Source organism: Microcebus murinus, chromosome 18 (assembly GCF_040939455.1).
Source record: "Microcebus murinus isolate Inina chromosome 18, M.murinus_Inina_mat1.0, whole genome shotgun sequence".
Lineage (NCBI taxonomy): Eukaryota > Metazoa > Chordata > Mammalia > Primates > Cheirogaleidae > Microcebus > Microcebus murinus.
The window spans coordinates 3895363-3913759 of record NC_134121.1 but is presented as its reverse complement, the minus strand read 5'-3'; the positions used below and the strand labels follow the sequence as shown (position 1 = coordinate 3913759).

The following is an 18397-nucleotide window of genomic DNA, read 5'->3' as shown; positions in this document are numbered from 1 at the left end:
AATTAGAATAGTAGGAATTAAAAATGTTGGCCCTCTTCCGGATATTAGCTTTTGTTAGCTTTCCTTGCAGGACAGTGTAAGCAGGTGACTCTGGTGCTTGTAAGCTGAGATCACGTTGCCTTAAGTAACTCCTTTACCAGCCTCTGCCTCCCGTTTCTATTTCCACAGCTCCACGGTCTCTGTCAGCTAGCAGAGCATTTGGTGGAAGAAAGACAGCCCAGCCTTGCCATGATTGGAAACTACAGCCATTAATGTGTGAAAGGGGGATGTGTAGAGGAGAAATTACCTCTTTATAAAGAGCCCAGCTGTCTCCTTATAACATTTCCCTGTTTTATACACAGCCATTGCAGTCAAGTCTCTGCATGATCAAAGACCATCCTTTCCTCTTTTTTTCTCTCAGAAGAGTCATCAGTCTTTTATTTGGAGAATAAAATGAAGTTGTTCTGAAAAAACAAAGTACAAATCTTATGGAAAAAATGTATATGCAACTATCGTGCTGAGAGAGCGTAGCACGGCGGCATAGCCAGTGCGGAGCTGGGGCACCGTCCCGCTTGCGTTCTGCTCGTGCATTCATTTCTGCGCTTCCTTTCCAACATGGCATCTGGTCATTTCGGAACTCACACTACTTAAGGCAAAATAGGAAGCCGTCTGCATGATGCTTTATTCCAAAGAAATTAAAAAGTTCTGCTTCCTTGTCTTGATTGAGCCTTTTCAAGCTCGGGTCTGACTTCATTACCTCATCTGAAACAAGCCGCCACTAAGCTTTGGTTTGATTTCCAGAATCCTTGTCAGGCTAAGCATAAATAAATGTTTGGTTGATAATAAAGGATGTAGTTAACCCTGATAAGTATGCACGGTGGCAATGCCAATCAAAATCACATTGAAAACTAATGAACAACTACAACAGAAGCCTCATGAATAAAACTTACCCTGGAAACATAAAGACTTTGAATGCAGAAGCATATAATTCAGAATGATCCAGTGTGATTGAAAATTGAAAATGTGATTTTAAACTTTTGGAAATACATATGTTTGCGAAGATCTGTGTCCAATTCAGCAAATTCCATCAGACGGAAGCTCACTGCAACCATCATGTGAGGAACTAGTTAACAGTATGTATAGCATAGGGTTGCTAACTGCGCTGTCCAAAGGACAAGACGAGCTATTGTCTAATAAAAGGAAAATTGGGAACAGCAAAGCTCTTTAAACTCAGGAAGACATTTTAGAGTATCAGACCAGAGAATCAATAGAATAGTTTAGCTTGGTGTGAGAAAGAAAAGACATTGACATCTTCTCTGTAAAAATAATTTTGACATTTGGTAGAATTGTCCCAGTAGGATTGCAATTTATAGTCTAGGAGCTCTTTACCTCAGATTAAGAAGTCTTAGAATATTTAACATTTGTTTGCTGAGTGTTTTCAAAGATAAACAATAAGAAAAATGAACTTCAACTTAAAAGGCACAGCTGTGTTCACATCCCATATTCTGATCTGTCTTTACTCGAGTTATTGTTGAGCCTTTTTATCTGTAAGCCTTTATGAAGTGCTAAATAAATATGTCATTATGTAGAGGAGTCTGTTGCTTGATTTTTAACCTCTGGCCATGTTTCTTCAGGGCCTTTATGTTATTTTCTTCCAAATAATTTTATGAATGTAGTTTCAGAACTTTAAAGCCACATCAAATAACTGGAATTTTGAGGTAGAAACAAGCTGGACTTTTAAAGTTGTAGGTAGGAGGTTGACATGGAATATGATTATAATTTTTTTAATGATTTCATTACTAGAACAAGACAACATGGAGTAAAAACACTAATTTTGTGTAAATTAATTTTTTTAAAGCAAAACTGAAAGGTATCAGAAAATATAGTATATGGACCTTGAAGTCTAGATTTATCTTACTGAAATTTAAAACCAAATAGATTGGTAATTTAATGTATTTGATTTTTTTCTTAATTATAAAGTGATACTTAGGTATACTCTCAACAATGTGGTGTTGTATGAAGAGAAACATTAATCTTTCTCCTCCCTTCAGAACCACCCTGTATAGTCATCAGTGTTAACACTGTATATTCTTCTTTATTCAGATAAATATATGTAGGGTTCATTTAATAAAATGGGGTTGTATTCTCTACAGTACTCTCTGTACCTTCACGTTTTACTTGCTGTGTTATGGACATCCTTCCAGGTGGGCTTCCGCAGAATGGCCGTGCCCTAGAGTATTAAGTTACCGTCTTACTAATGCACACCAAGGTTATGTTTTCTAGTTTTTTTTCTTTACAAATAATGCTCTAATAACAGTCCTTATTCATATAGTCTTAGATAGTTGTGTTTTTATTTTTGTAGGATGGGTCCCTAAAAATATGATTGCTGCACTAGAATATGCAGAAAAAAATGTTTTTTCTTTTAGACTCGGCGCTTTTTCTTCCAGGCAGATGAAGCTAGCAGCATTTCTTACCAAAACCATCCTTTTCTCACTGAGCTGAAATGTTGTCTTTACGTTATTTATTTCATGTAGATTCAGAGAGACCTTCCCCAACTGTGCCCTCATTTCTTTTTCTTTTGAGTTTACTTTATACTATTTTTTTTTTTTTTTTTTTTTTTTTTTTTTTTTTTTTTTTTTTGAGACAGAGTCTCACTTTGTTGCCCAGGCTAGAGTGAGTGCCGTGGCGTCAGCCTAGCTCACAGCAACCTCAAACTCCTGGGCTCGAGTGATCCTTCTGCCTCAGCCTCCCGAGTAGCTGGGACTACAGGCATGTGCCACCTTGCCCGGCTAATTTTTTATATATATATCAGTTGGCCAATTAATTTCTTTCTATTTATAGTAGAGACGGGGTCTCGCTCTTGCTCAGGCTGGTTTTGAACTCCTGACCTTGAGCAATCCGCCCGCCTCGGCCTCCCAAGAGCTAGGATTACAGGCGTGAGCCACAGCGCCCGGCCAACTTTATACTATTTTTAATGGGATTATTAGATTACTTATATTACTTTTTTAAACTCAGTCTTTAAATTGTCATGTTTCACATATTTTTTCTTATTTTATTGAATTTTAAGGTAGATGCTATCCTTCGTCTAAATTCTTCTGTTTCCTGTCATAAATTTACAGTTGTCTGTTCTCTCTTGAGTGCAGCTGTTCTCTTCATTTTATATTAAGAAATATTTTCATAGTTCAGGGCATGTTTCTGCTCATCGCTTGCTCTTGCTTAAACAGATCAGAGTGGCAGGACCCGACATTTGCCCAAAGTCAGTGTCTGCAAATTCTGCTCAGACCCGCTTACTCTGCCTGGCAATGCTTAGAATCTTCTCACATTTTCAACTAGCGGGAGGATGTGAAGTTTAGGGCACTTCATATCCTGTGCTGGGAGGCGCAGGCGCTCACGTGCCGTGCAGAGGAGCGGCGGGGGAAACTGTCCGTCTCCAGCCGCTCTGTTGGCTGAGACTGGAACGCAGAGCCGGCTTTCTGACCTGCCTTTGCTCGGCCAGTCGTCTGTTTTTGGTGCTTGGCGTGGGTCTTCCTGCCCTGCCCTTGTCCCTGCTGCCCTTTGTGCCTGGATGACCCATCCTTGGCCACCTCGGACGTCAAATCTCCACACCCCCGATCCTTCCTGTGAATGCCCTGCCTGCTCCTGGCCCTCCCCAGCCCTGGCCCACTGTCTGGGGACCGTCAGCCTTCTCTCTGGAAGGTCACTGGGGAGAGTTCTTGGTGTTTTCTTTCCATTTTCTCCCACTTAACTCTGTGTTGCAAAAATTCTTCAAAGTCTAAGCCATGTAGATGATACCTGGCTACAAGATTTTTACCATTTGTTTCTTTAATTATTTTTGTTGGGATTTGTAGATTAAAATGCTTATGTTCAAACTGACATCCTGTTTGTTGTGTTGTTATATGTGCTTATATTGGAATTTGAAAGTGAAATCCAGAAGGTAGTGTTTGACACCTGAGAGAGTGCCTCGTAACTTCTGTCTCACATTAGAGCGACAAACTTCTTTTAGATTTGTTTTGTGCAAAACAGTAAGTATTTAGAGAAAATTACATTCCGAGTAAGGGCACAGAATGAGCAAAGGCACAGAGGCAGGACCTGAAAGGAACAAAACTACCCCAACTGCCCTGATTCGATTAATTCACATTGTATCCCTGTATCAAAGCATCACATGTACTTATAAAAATATACAACTATTATGTACCCATAATTTAAAAATTTTAAAGATTTAAATTTTTTTAAAATTTTTAAAAAGGAATAAAAAGAAGGAAGGAAACTGTAGGCGGCTAGGCCTGCATTCCGAAAGCGAGGTGGGCGGGGGCGGCACAGGAGATGAGCCTGTAGGTGCCAGTAAAGCCCTGGAGCTGGGCTTCGTCAGCTGTTCAGGAAAGAGCCCTGGCAGGTATAAGGCTGTGGTGATATGACCTGTCCTCTTTACAAATATTAATCTGCCAATTGTGAAAGTAGTGGTGCATTGCGACATTTCCCAAAAAGATTTAACCTTTGAATACTTTGAAAATGTATGTACAAGAGTTCACTTGGGCTTGGATCAAAATGACGACACAAAGTATGTCTTGATGAAGTAAATGCTGTAGGTAATCACCAACATTTGAAGACTATTCTGTAACCAAACAAGGAAATCAACAAATTAGATTAAATAAAAATTTTAAAGGAAAGAATAATTACAGACATGTATGTATCGATACGTTTAAATCATAACAAGCCGGGCAAGGGAGGCCAGCATTTGGTGAGGAGGGACATGCGTCTTGCCATGGGCCGTGGAACACCGCCTGTTCACGGTGCACATGTTGCCTGCGTGTGTTCGTGCACAGGCAGCCTGGCTGCCAGCTGTCGTTCTCAGGTATGGATCGCCACCTCGTGAGCAGGTCACTGCATAAGAATAGGAACACTGAAATAAATGTTGGTAGTATTTTTCTTAAATATATCTAAAATAAATTTTAAGAAATACCATCAGCTTTTTTGTTTTTTTAGACCCGTTGTATGCCTCTCATAGAACACTCATGCATTATGGAAAGCCATGGCCGAACAGAGCTGGATTTACATCACAGAGTCACCATTTACAGGCCATGTGACCTTTGTCAAATTTTCCTCTGAAATAAGGAATAATAACATATGGGGGTTTTGTGGAAAATTAAATTAGATAAATTAGATAATTTAAGACATATGGTACTGGCATACACAGTGGAGTTGTACACATTTATTTTAATGAAATTCTTAGTTATTAGCATAGTTTTATATGCTGGGTGCAGGTAGAAAAGATGCTTTGTTTTTGTCATTTTACATGTGGCCCCTAAACGTAAAGCACCTATTTCATCTGAGATGCAACAACTAAAGAAAGTGTAAACTGTTAAATGCTGTAGGCCCTCCCACCTCGGCTAGGATTACTATGCCATGAGCCACCGCCTCCAGGATTTGAAGATACTATCTGCAGAACTGATGCCTTGCCATAATTTAAAGAAGTAGGATGAAAATAAAGGTATCAAAGCTGAAGATTTGTTGTTTATTGTAGATACCATGTTGTAAGAAGTTGAAAATAAGGAAAAGGACAGCAATATGCCAAACTGTGAAATGTTGCAAGCTATTATTTTTCACTTCCAAAAATTATTTGATGTGCCTTCTTTAAATGGAGTCTATCCTGAATGAATGAAGTTTATACTAGGCTTGGAGGAATGAACCGTCCTGTGAGAACCTCCAAGAACTCTTAGAATTAGGTAATGCATGCTCATGGTGTGTGCTGGTAAGCACAATTGGGAATTGTGTAGGGTGATTGATGAGGGTGTGAATGAGCAGGGTGAGCAGGTACTAGGACCTGAAGAACATTATCAACAAATTGGAAGAACACGAGGAATTTTTCCTAGACTTTCAGGCACTTACTAATGATCTACTTGAAATCTTAGAAGTTGATGACTTGGATGCCATAGTACCTGCAGTAAAGAAATTAAAAGTACTTTTATACTGAAGACAGATCAAATCGTTTTTACTGTGTGTAAATTGCATTCTTAACATTTTGTATTTTGTAGGACTGATTTTATTTTGAGACAAGGCTATAAAATGTATTTGCTCTTCGAATTCATTCCTTTAGTATTGGGTCATTCTCCATCTATATAATTTTTATTAACTTTGAGATTCTTATACAGAAATAGTTGCTAAGGTAATTAAAGTAGTAAATTAATTTTAGATCCCTTAAGCAATTATTCATTCCTTAAGCAATTATTGAGTGCTTAAAATTTAAGATTGTTTTAAAGTAGAGTTTGTGAGAGAGGTTGCAAGTAAGTGCAGGGTTTAGTGGCCTTTGGGCTCAGGGAAAAGGCATGCCAATGGCTAAGTCCAGCCACTGGGAGGCTGCTGTGCTCCTGGCAGGGATTAATTGGCACATTCTGTTAAGATATCCCTCACAGCAGTTGCCCTTTCAAAGCAGGAGGGAAAAAAAGAAGAAAGAAAAAATATTTTGTCATTAATGTTAGGGTAGGAAATGAATCGTGGGGTAAAATAGATGAGTAGATGAGTAGTCCTCGTAAAAACAAGTGTCTTTTCTAATCTTGATGTAATGCACTTTTTTAATAAGGACGTGAGATCTTAAATTTTGTAAAGAATTTCCAAAAAAATTATAAAAAATAAATGCTGTAGGGAAAACTAACAGGTTAGACTTATTGAAAGAGGGTATATTTGTATATAGTTGTATTACAAAACCATGTAAGTACTTTGAGTAACTTGAGGGATTTTCAAGGCTTATTTGACTATATGTGTGATTTTTATTTTACAAGTTGACTTTAGAACATCAGCCTTACAGGCGATAACTAGACTTGAATAAATATTTAACCAGTGATGGTACCTTGCAATTTTTCTCTTATTCAGTGAATTTACTAAGATAAACCTGGCTGTATGTGTAAATATTTCTTAATATCCTTTGTAGAATACAGACTTTTTGTTCATTGAAACAGAGTACATGTAATACTTCATTTATTGCTGGGATGTTACTGGTTGATCCCAAACAATTCTAAGGCAGGCCAGTGCAAGGAATTTCAAGCTTATTTGTGATTAAAGAACATACTGATAAAACGAGTAGTATTCTTAATAACTGTTTTCTGTGGTTTTTCAATTCAGGCTTTGTTTTGTGAACCCCTCCTATACACACACCCTAATTGCTGTTATGCAATATGGTGGGTATTTAGCGGGTATTTCTCTAATCTACTTAATAATGCAGTGTTTTCTCATGCCGACCATTATTGTTCTAGCCAAGCAGACTGATTGTTTGAAGTATTGTCTTTGGGTATCTGAAGGCAAGAGCACTGGAAATTGATTCTGTGGCCTTCCTATGAAATCTAAGTGAGTCAACTTAGCATTTGATATTTTGCATCACGAAGAAACTTAGATAACTGAAAGGAATACCTCTGTAGACTATAGGATTCTCCATTTTATTCTTATTAAATTATCAAAGAATGAAATGAAAAGGAGTTCTTTAAATATCTTCCTTGGAGGCTCTTTGGTGCCCAGTCATGTAAATGGACAGGTGACCATTTGTTGGCGATCTTCCTGAGAATGGCTGGAATAGAAGTAGGAGATTTTTTTCTGCCCAGACCTAACCTGATTCATTCTCTTTCTGCATATTACCACCTGATCTCATACTTCATACTGTGTATAACACAAAGGGGAACATATGAAAACCAATTCCGTTCAATAAAGCTTTTAAAAAGGTTTTTTAAACCCATCCCTCTGCAATTTCTGAAATGCCTGATAGTTTCTTCCAAAGCAGTTTTCAGCTTACTGGTTTTATTTCCATTCACACCAAGGGGTTGTGGGGTCAAGAGTGTACAGCAGGGTGGTTTAATGTTTTAAGTTCTGTTTCACTTCAATTTCTTCTATTCATCTTGATCACAGCAATAGAAGAAAGCTTGGAAAATTAAGAAGTAAATTCAACCACAGAAGCTTATGAGTAGCTAGATTAATTTCAAAAAGATCAGTAAATAAATATTTTAAACTTCCACTGACCTTATTAAAATATACTTCCAGAAACATTCTGTTTGAACTATTCTCATAAATTAGTCATCTTGCAAAACAGCTATGGCAATATGATATAAGGAAAAGAATAGTGATTTAGCAATCAGAAGATTGGGAGTTCTTGTCTTGGCTCATTCACAGGGAGATTAAATGACATGCGAAGTACCATAGATGAGGAAGCCATATATGAGAGGGTTGAGTCAGATGATCTATCCTAAAAGACCTTCTGTGAGTCTGTGCTTGAATTTGGAAGCCATACTTTTGTAAATACAACTGTATACAAACATACCATCTTTCAATAAGTCTAATACTTTAGTTTTCCCTACAGCATTTAATAGTTTGCTCTTTCTTTAGTTGCATCTTAGAAGAAATAGCTGCTTTACATTTAGGGGCCACATTTAAAACAACAAAAGCAAAGCATGAAGAACATACCAGGAAATTTGGGTGAGAGCAAAAGCTTCACCTTATGTAGAATTGCAGTGTTATTTTAGAGTACTGTTATCATTCTTACTCTTATAGGGCAAAGAGTATATAAGTCAGGATTCTGTTGTACATAATAGATTACACTCAGTTGGCTTAGGTGGAAAGATGTTAAATGACTTGAAGAATTGTTGGCAGTGCTGAGCTTCCAGGAACAGTTCCCAAAGTCCCAACACAGAACTGGACCACCAGGGAAGCTGCTGCCTAAACCAGGACAGAAGCCTCAGAATCAGGAGGCTGTTGCTCCAGTTGGAAAGCTACCACTGCAGTCACCAGCACCAGAAGCATCCTGTCTCTGCTACAGTCTCTTTCAGCACAGTGACTGCCCTGTGCCCTGCCTCTCTTCCCCTGACTCACGGCCCACTCCAGATCTTGCCCAAGGCTTTCTGATTGCTGGAGCTATCACATCTGAAGTTCTTGCTGCAGGAGAGTCATCCTTCTAACCTCTGTATGCCACGTGGGGTTTGGAGCACATGTTGAGACCAATTCATTATATCTACCATTGATAGCAGGCTAGTATTTATGATAAATAACATTGTTTTTAAAATTTATAGAATAGGCACACATATTTTTTATTTAGAGCCAATGTCTAGTTACTTTACATATAAAAACACTATTTCTGGCTATTTAAAAAAAAATCTCTTAAAAATTGAGAGCAATACCTATGTTATTTCCTAAAGATGCAAAGCTGATAGAACAGGACTTTAAATTTAGGATTCTTCTTACAGTTTTGTTTATTTCCTCCACATCAGTTCTGTTTCCATCTGTGTCTTTTCCTCATCCTCCGCCTTTTCAATCTGATTTGTTCTTTACTGTGCAGACCTGTCGATGAAGAGCCAGAGTCCTCCGAGGTCGATGCTCCCGGCTGGTGGCGCGGCGTCCACGCTAACAGGGCCTCTCCAGCGCCTGCGGAGTCCGCGGCCACTGTTAAGTCACTGATCAAGTCATTTGATGTGGGCCGCCCAGGTATTTACTCATTGCTTTCCATAAGCCGAGCTCCAAACTGAAACCAGGCCTGACGTACCAGGCCTGTCCCTACTCCACACTGGCCCCAAGTTGACAGAACCACAAGGGCTCTCTAGATCACACCACATGCGGCTGCAGTGTGCAGCAGCCTGGCTGAGCTCCAGGGAGGCAACGAGAGAGCCTGGCTCACAGACGACACAAACACAGCCGCCTCTTTCTCTCCACCTCCTTCCCTGCTCCAGTTCCTCCCCACTCCAGTTCCTTGCCACCTTTCTTTCCCTCCTCTTACAGCCATTAAATTCCCGTCCCTACTGTTTGCCTTCTTCCCATCTCGGGAATTAGCAGGGTCACCAGAGGCCTCACCTCCTAGGAAGTGGGGCATCAGTCCTGTGCATCAGGCCCTCTTGCTGGGACCTGTGGCCATTCCCATCTTGCAACCTGCTGCTAGACGGTCTTCAGCTGGTCCTGTGTGTGCCCGCCTGTGCTGCTCTGTCACTCCTGATCTTGGTGCACCCCCAGCCTTGCTGGACATGTCTGGCTGACTCGTGGTCCCCTTCAGTTGTGCCTATCTACATATATGAGAAAATGCACAGCTATACTTTATACATATACTATACACACATAAATATAGAAAATATAGAAACATGGTGTGCATCCAAATAACAATATCTTTATTACCTTGACCACAACAAATATGTCATTGTATCAGAAGACTGTAGTAAAAGCTAATTCTAGATTGTGCCTGGTTATCTTTGCTGAAATAACTGCAGCTAAGTTAGATTAAGATTAGACTACACATATGGAAAGATTGAAAGCCCAGTGAGTTAGTCTGTGGAGATGGGAAATGAATTAACTGTAATAGTTTGTACAAGAACTTTACTGTTTCTTCCTCTTGTAGGTACATTATATATACATTTTCTGTTTTCTTGGTTATGCTATGTCTAAGACTTACCCTCACTCAGCTAACTCCTTCTCTCTCATTTCCCCAATTCAACTCTAGTCCAGAGCAGAAAAGGATAATAGAGTAAATGTTACACTAAACATCATGGGACACTTTTTAAGTCACCAAAAAAGTAACAACAAATCAAGAATTATGGCCAGGCATGGTGGCTCACGCCTATAATTCTAGCACTCTGGGAGGCCGAGGCGGGAGGATTGCTCAAGGTCAGGAGTTCGAAACCAGTCTGAGCAAGAGTGAGAGCCCATCTCTACTAAAAATAGAAAGAAATTAATTAGCCAACTGAAAATATATAGAAAAATTAGCTGGGCATGGTGGCGCATGCCTGTAGTCCCAGCTACTCGGGAGGCTGAGGCAGGAGGATCGCCTGAGCCCAGGAGCGTGAGCTAGGCAGACGCCACCACACTATAGTCTGGATGGCACAGTGAGACTCTATCTCAAAAAAAAAAAAAAAAATCAAGAATTATTATTTGCTGTTTTGAACTGGAACAGTATATGAATGTTACCATCTCTTTTCTTGGCAGGTGGAGCTGGACAGAATATTGCTGTTCATAAGACCCCCAGAAGCCCCCTAAGTGGAATACCAGTGAGGACCACTCCAGCGGCTGCTGTCTCTCCAATGCAGGTAGTAGACAAGCCACAGAAAGAACCACTGCTTGTGGTTTGTTGTGTATCCCTGTAGGTGTTTTTCTTTACACATATTTGTGTGTGTGTGGAGAGAGTGTATGTGTCTGTTTTGTAAATTGGATTACACTACACATTATTCTGACACTTTATCACTGTAATGTAAGCTCTGTGTGGGCAGGGATTTTTCTTTATTTTGCTTGCTATTATATCTCTTGTCTAGAACAGTGGCTGGCACATTGTCATAACATAGTAGAATCTCAATATTTGTTGAAGAAATGAACAAATATTTGAGACATTTTTAAATGTCAATAATTGGAGAAATAATTCATTTTTCAAAGACTACATACTATGTGGTGATTTATTTAGCCACTCTTCTATTGATGATAGTTATGTTGTTTTGGATTTAACTTATTACAAAAACAATACAGTGAAGATCCTTGTACACATTTTTGACTACTTAAGGGCCTATTTCTGTATAAGGATATATCAATATTCATTTTCAAATATCAAAAATCACTGTAGTTAAGCAAAAAGGAATTTAATAGAGGGGGTTTGGTACTGGAAGGGCTGGAGGAAAAGGCTCTAGTATGCACAGATCTTCCAGGAAAGGTTCCCAGAACAAGTAAAAGTTGGCCCATTGAACGAGCTTTTATTTCCACAAGAATCAGGAAGACTTTGTCTAGCTGTTAGCCTAGGACTACAACTTCTGTCAAGATCTAGGATTGGCTTCAGGTCCACACTGCAATACGTGCAGTCCATGCCAGGAGAGTGCATGCTGTGTGCCCTGCCCCATCTTTCCCAGAAGGCTATGGGACAGACGCCAGAACCTCTACCCCCGCCACAGAAGAGCACGTGCCTTCACAGCCACGCTTGCCAGTAGAAGCTGCAGTAAGGTGGCCTTGTACTCCCATGTTCCTTCCAGATCTTCTGAGAGTGGGCTGTGTGATGGAAGCTAGGTCGCTAATGAACCAAGCTTTACAGGAGTTTGGCAAATACACCTTTTAGCTTTCCAGTCTCTTATAATTCAGTAAATCACCCTACAAAGAGACCAGAATGGAGTCGAGTGAGCCAGTCCTGAAATCTGCCACAAATTGAGTCCTAAGAAAGGGAAATGGATTTGCTGTGTCCTGGAATGTTGAAAAACTTGAATTTATACTTATAAAACTTCAATTTATACTTCCACTCACAGTATATAAAATGCTGTTTTCCCAGAAGTTTGACACTATTTATAAATGTTGTGGATTGAATTGACATCTTGGAAAACAATGATATCTTGTTTTACTTTGTTCATCAGTAAGGTGGAGCACTCCTTAATGTTTTCATAGGACATTTATATATCTTTTGTGTGTTTATGAACACTTATATACTTTGCCTGTTTTTCTCTTGAGGTGTTCGTCTTCTTCCTATTTGTAAGACATCTTGATATATTATGCTTTTAACTTTATTTTCATATGTATTATATTTTCTCTGTTATCTTTTAGCTTTGTTTATAGTTATCTTTTATTTAAGAGAAATTTTACATTTTTGTGTTCAGTGTTTTCCTTTATAACTTTAAGGGTTTTTGTTTCCTGCTTTAAAATGTCTTTTTAGCTATTAGATTATGAAAATATTGTCCATTAATATCTTCAAGAAGCCTTTTGTTTAGTCTTAAAACCCATAGAAACTTGGGTTTGGATTTAGATGGTCTCCCCTATTTTAAATATCTTCTAGAAGCAGAAGGAGGAAAATTACATCGTCTATAATCTCAAATTATATCCACATTTTTTCAAATACAGTGTCATGTAGAAAAAAAATAAAAACAAGAAAACAAAAATAAAACCAGGCATATAACTAGAAAATACCAAATGATGAAAAACCAAGATAAGAAATTAGGCAATAGAAACAGACAGAGGAGGTCCAGATGTTGATATTATTAGACATGGGCTTTAAAACAACTGAGATTAATTCATTCAAGAAAATAAATGACAAGGTGGAGAGAAAACCACAATCTATAAAAAAAGAATCCATAAGAAATTCTGTAACTTAAAGTACCTGAATTAAAGACTCAACAAAGACTGTAGATATTTCTACTGACCTGTCTTCAGTTCTTTAAGCCTCTCTTAGAGTAGAAATACCTAAACCAAAACACAGAGGAAAAGAAGGACACGGAATGGAGAAAAGGATATAAGAGACACATGGGATGGCGTGAAAAGATCTAGTGTGTAATTGGAGACCCCCAAAGTGGGGGTGGGAAAGACAGGGCAGAAGCAATTTGGAAGAGATAATGTCCAAGAATTTCCTAAACTGATAAAAGGTGTCCAGCCCCAGATTCAAGAAACAGTATGAACCCCAAGCAAGATAAGTACAGAGAAAATCATACCTAGACGTGTTAGGTTAAAACTGCTGGAAATGAATGAGAAAGTATTCTAAAAGCACCCAAAGGAAAAAGACACCTTGGCGACAAGGAGCAAGAGCAAAGCGGCCAGTGGCCGTCCCCACCCCAGCGCTGGCCAGGCGGCAGCGCCGCGCCTGCACAGCGGGGAGGACCAGCTGTGGCCAGAATGGCGCTCGTGGGGAGATAGCCTTCGAAGGTGAACACAAAAGAAAGATGCTTTCGGTCAAATAAAAAAAGATTTTTTAACTAGCATACTTATAGTGAAGAGACTATTAAAAGAGATTTGTGTGAAGTTTGTTCTTTTAAAGACTATTAAAGTTGATGAACCTTTGGCAAGACTGCTACAAAGAAAAGAAAAGCCAGAAATTACCTTTATTGTGAATTTTAAAAAGGGAACATCACTGAAGATCCTGTAGTCCTTTTCTTTTTTCTTTTCTTTTCTTTTCTTTTCTTTTCTTTTCTTTTCTTTTCTTTTCTTTTCTTTTCTTTTCTCTTCTTTTCTCTTCTTTTCTCTTCTTTTCTCTTCTTTTCTCTTCTTTTCTCTTCTTTTCTCTCCTCTCCTTTCCCCTCCCCTCCCCTCCCCTCCCCTCCCCTCCCCTCCCTTCCCCTCCCCTCCCCTCCCTTCCCCTCCCCTCCCCTCCCCTGACAGAGTCTCGCTTTGTTGCCCAGGCTAGAGTGAGTGCCGTGGCGTCAGCCTAGCTCACAGCAACCTCAAACTTCTGAGCTCAAGAGATCCTCCTGCCTCAGCCTCCTGAGTAGCTGGGACTACAGCATACACCACCATACCCGGCTCATTTTTTCTATATATTTTTAGTTGTCCAGCTAATTTCTTTCTATTTTTTTAATAGAAACGGAGTCTCGCTCTTACTCAGGCTGATCTCGAACTCCTGAGCTCAAACGATCTGCCTGCTTCAGCCTCCCAGAGTCCTAGGATTACAGGCATGAGCCACCACACTGGCCTAAATACCTTTTCTTGATGAAAATTCTTAGAAAACTAGGAATAAAATGGAAATTCCCTAATCTGATGAAGAGTCTCTACTGTGTATCTACAGACATCATGCTTAATGGTAGAATACTGAACACTTTCACACAAGACTATGAATGGGACAAGGACGCCCTATGTTGTTACTTTTATTCAGTTAAATAACTTGAAAACCAAGATGGAAAAATACTTTTGAAAATTGTATGTCACAATAATTGTATTTATGTGGGGACATGAGGACATTGTATCATGCTTAATATGATATGGAGTAGGGCCTCTAAAGGAAAGAATGCTCCAGAAAGTCCCAAATGGCCCTTCTCTTTCATGGGCCAAACAGCATTGTTCCTAATACTAATATCACATCAACGCCAATCCCAGTATTAATAGAGGCCAGACTCTATTTTGACTGTTCTAAATGGCTTTAACTCATTCAATCCTCCCTATAACCCTCGGGGGAAGGTGCTATTGGTATCACTGACATTTTATACCTAACAGATAAAGAACAGAAAGCACAGAGAGTTAAGCAGCCCAGAGTCACGCAGCTGGGAGGCGGCAGTCTGGCTCCAAAGCCATGTGCTTGCCTCTGTGCCGTGTGGCCTTATATGGAGTTCTCGTGTGAAGCTGTCACATAGTGGGTACTGCAGTGATCTCCAAGATACATTAAGTGAAAAAAGCAAAATAGTATGCAAAATAATGTGAACTTTTGTGTTTTTATAAAAACAGGATTTTTTTAAAAATTTGTCTTTTAATATCATACATACTTGCATTCTGAAATGCTTTTTCTTTTTTTTCTTTTTTTTTTTTTTTTTTGAGACAGAGTCTCGCTTTGTTGCCTAGGCTAGAGTGAGTGCCGTGGCGTCAGCCTAGCTCACAGCAACCTCAAACTCCTGGCTCAAGCAATCCTCCTGCCTCAGCCTCCCAAGTAGCTGGGACTACAGGCATGCGCCACCATGCCCGGCTAATTTTTTTGTATATATATTAGTTGGCCAATTAATATCCTTCTATTTTATAGTAGAGATGGGGTCTCGCTCTTGCTCAGGCTGGTTTCGAACTCCTGACCTCGAGCAATCCGCCCGCCTCGGCCTCCCAGAGAGCTAGGTGAAATGCTTTTTCTTAGTGTGGTAAAACACGTAACATGAAATCTACCCTCTTAACAAGTCTTTAAGTGTACAACACAGTGGCGGTAGCTATGAGCACAACACGGCACAGCAGATCTTGCACAGCCGAAACTCCGCACTGAGCAGCTCCCCTGCCCCCATCTTCCGGCAGCCGCCACTCTACTTTCTGCCCCCACGAGTTTAACTGCTTGAGACCCTCATGTAAGGACAGCCACGCAGCATCTGTCCTTTTGTGACTGGCCTGTTTGACTCAGCATAATGTCTTCAAGGCTCATTCATGTTACAACATATGCCAGGATTTCCTTCCTCTTGAAGCCTAAATAATATTCCACTATATGGATAGACCACATTTTTCTTTATCCGTTCATCTGCTGATGGACATTTAGGTTGTTTCCACCTCTTGGTTTTTGTGAATAATGCTGCAATGAATATGAGAGTGCAAATATCTCTTTGAGATCCTGTTTTCAGTTTTTTTGGATAAACACCTAGAAGTGGGATTGCTGGATCATATGGTAGTTCTATTTTTGAGTTTTTGAGGAACTTCCGTACTGTTTTCCATAATGGCTACACCATTGTACGCTCCCACCAGCAGTGCACAAGGGTTTCAGTTTCTCCACTCCTCATCAGTCTTTGTTGTTTTCTGTTTTTGGTGATGGCCAGGTGTGAGGTGGTGTCGCATTGTGGTTTGGGCTTGGATTCTCCTGTTGATTCATGATGTTGAACGTCTTCTCATATACCTGTTGGCCATTTAAAAACAGTATTTCTAAACACATCCTCGAGCATACGTAGACTATTCCAGGAAGGAGATCCACAAAGCTGATTAATAATGGTCACCCTTGGGGAGAAGAACTGGGGAGGAAAAAGAGACTTTCTTTTTACTACTTGCCCTTTTTATCACCTATTCAAATAAATAATTTAAGAGCCCCGCTGGTGATTCTGCTGAGCTTCACAGCTGCTGTGTGTGCACACGCATGCGTGCGCACCTGTGTCTGTGCCACTCACGACACCACGAGCTCACCGTGCCGGCGTGCCCTTGCTCTTTGTAGAGACATTCGACTTACAGCAGTGCACGGCTGGCCAGCAAAGGAGTGACTCCGCGCTTGGATCTGCCTGACCTTGCCCTCTCAGGTAAACCGCCTTGAACAGGAAATGCTTGTGACTTAATTTGTGTGTGTGTGTGTGTGTGTGTGTGTATAGTTAGCTTTCCGTTTCTTTGCATGAAACTGAGCTTAGAAAGATAATCGGTGACATTTATTCCAAGAGATGTCAACCCCTAAATGCATGCTTCAGCAGCGCCCCAGCGAGAGGGAAGAGCGCCTCCTACCAGCCGCGCCTGCTGGCCTGCTGTGCTAGCGAAGGGCCAGACTTCGCTGTTTGCAAAATTGAATCTCAAGAGAATATTTTCTAATCTTTAAAAAATTACTATTTCAGGGGGAAAATACCTTATCTGATTTTGAATTTGTCCACTGCTTCCACAGTTCTTAAAATAGGCCTCTATTAAGATACCTTTTTCTTTGACTATAATTCTCCTCTCATTTTATACCATGTTTTTTCTTTTCTTGAGACAGTCTTGCTGTGTCGCTCAGGCTAAAGTGCATTGAGGTGATCACAGCTCACTGTAACCTCAAACTCCTGGGCTCAAACTATCCTCCTGCCTTCAGCCTCCCGAGTAGCTGGGACTACAGACATGCGCCACCATGCCTGGCTAATCTTTAAATTTTTTGTAGAGACAGGATCTCCCTGTGTTGCTCAGGCTGGTCTCGAACTCCTGGGCTCAAGTGATCCTCCTGCCTTGGCCTCCCAAAGTGCTAGGATTACAGGTGTGAGCCACCACTCCCTGTCCATACAATATTTTTTTAAAAATTCAAACCCTGCTCATAAAGTGGTGGTCGTAATCAGCAGTCCTCACTCATCCTGTTTGGTTTTGCGCTGCACTATCCACGCTGACGGCTGACAATAAAGAGGGGGGCACAGGAGCAGGTCTTCTTGGCTTGAGCCTTGGCACTGCCACTCACGTTCCTCCACCTCTCTGGGCTTTGGTTTCCTCATCTCTAAAACAGGAACAATCCTACCTGCCTCATAGGGACATTTCAAGGATTCAGCCAACACGCTTAAAGCACTTAGCATGCGGCCGGGTGTGGCGAGCACTAGAGAAGGGCTTGCTGCTGCCGTCCGCCCACTCCTCTCTGCGGAACGGCGGGGACAGTGGCACTTCCAGCCTAGCAGGACACTGACGTCACCCAGTGTACAGGCTGTGGGGACGACGCGCGTGTCTGTGTGGTCACCGTAGGGACAAAACGGCAGAAGCAACATTGAGTGAACTACGTACTGTGCCCACAGGAGGGAGAGAAAGCCCAAATCTAGATCACATAGACAGAAATCCTTTTGTTCTAAGTATAAAACAAAACTTCTGACCCTATCTCCAAAAGAAAAAAAAAATTCTACATTGTTTTCTGGATAAAAAGACAATCCAGGTGCACTGGGCTTCTTTCAGATGATGGTGGAACACAGTTAGGCTTGCCCTTAAAATCGTTGTTTCTGGGCCGGGCGCGGTGGCTCACGCCTGTAATCCTAGCTCTCTGGGAGGCCGAGGCGGGCGGATTGCTCGAGGTCAGGAGTTCGAAACCAGCCTGAGCAAGAGCGAGACCCCCTCTCTACTATAAATAGAAAGAAACTAATTGGCCAACTAATATATATAGAAAAAATTAGCCGGGCATGGTGGCACATGCCTGTAGTCCCAGCTACTTGGGAGGCTGAGGCAGAAGGATCGCTTGAGCCCAGGAGATTGAGGTTGCTGTGAGCTAGGCTGACGCCACGGCACTCACTCTAGCCTGGGCAACAAAGTGAGACTCTGTCTCAAAAAAAAAGAAAAAAAAAAAATCGTTGTTTCTGTGAGGCAAGCT

The 18397-nt window shown here is 40.7% G+C and overlaps 1 protein-coding gene across 7 annotated transcripts in view; it reads left to right on the top strand.

Moving 5' to 3' along the window:
- The window catches only part of SPECC1 (sperm antigen with calponin homology and coiled-coil domains 1), a 277492-nt gene that overhangs the window by 189570 nt on the left and 69525 nt on the right, over positions 1 to 18397 (top strand). For 6 of the 7 annotated variants that reach the window (XM_075994027.1, XM_075994025.1, XM_075994026.1 and 3 more), the window contains 3 exons: positions 9290 to 9435; positions 10918 to 11018; positions 16541 to 16622. In XM_075994027.1, the coding sequence (XP_075850142.1) occupies positions 9290 to 9435; positions 10918 to 11018; positions 16541 to 16622 (329 nt within the window). Of the gene's footprint in view, positions 1 to 168; positions 1568 to 9289; positions 9436 to 10917; positions 11019 to 16540; positions 16623 to 18397 lie in introns of those variants that run through there. The other variant, XM_012737899.2, reaches the window with a different exon arrangement.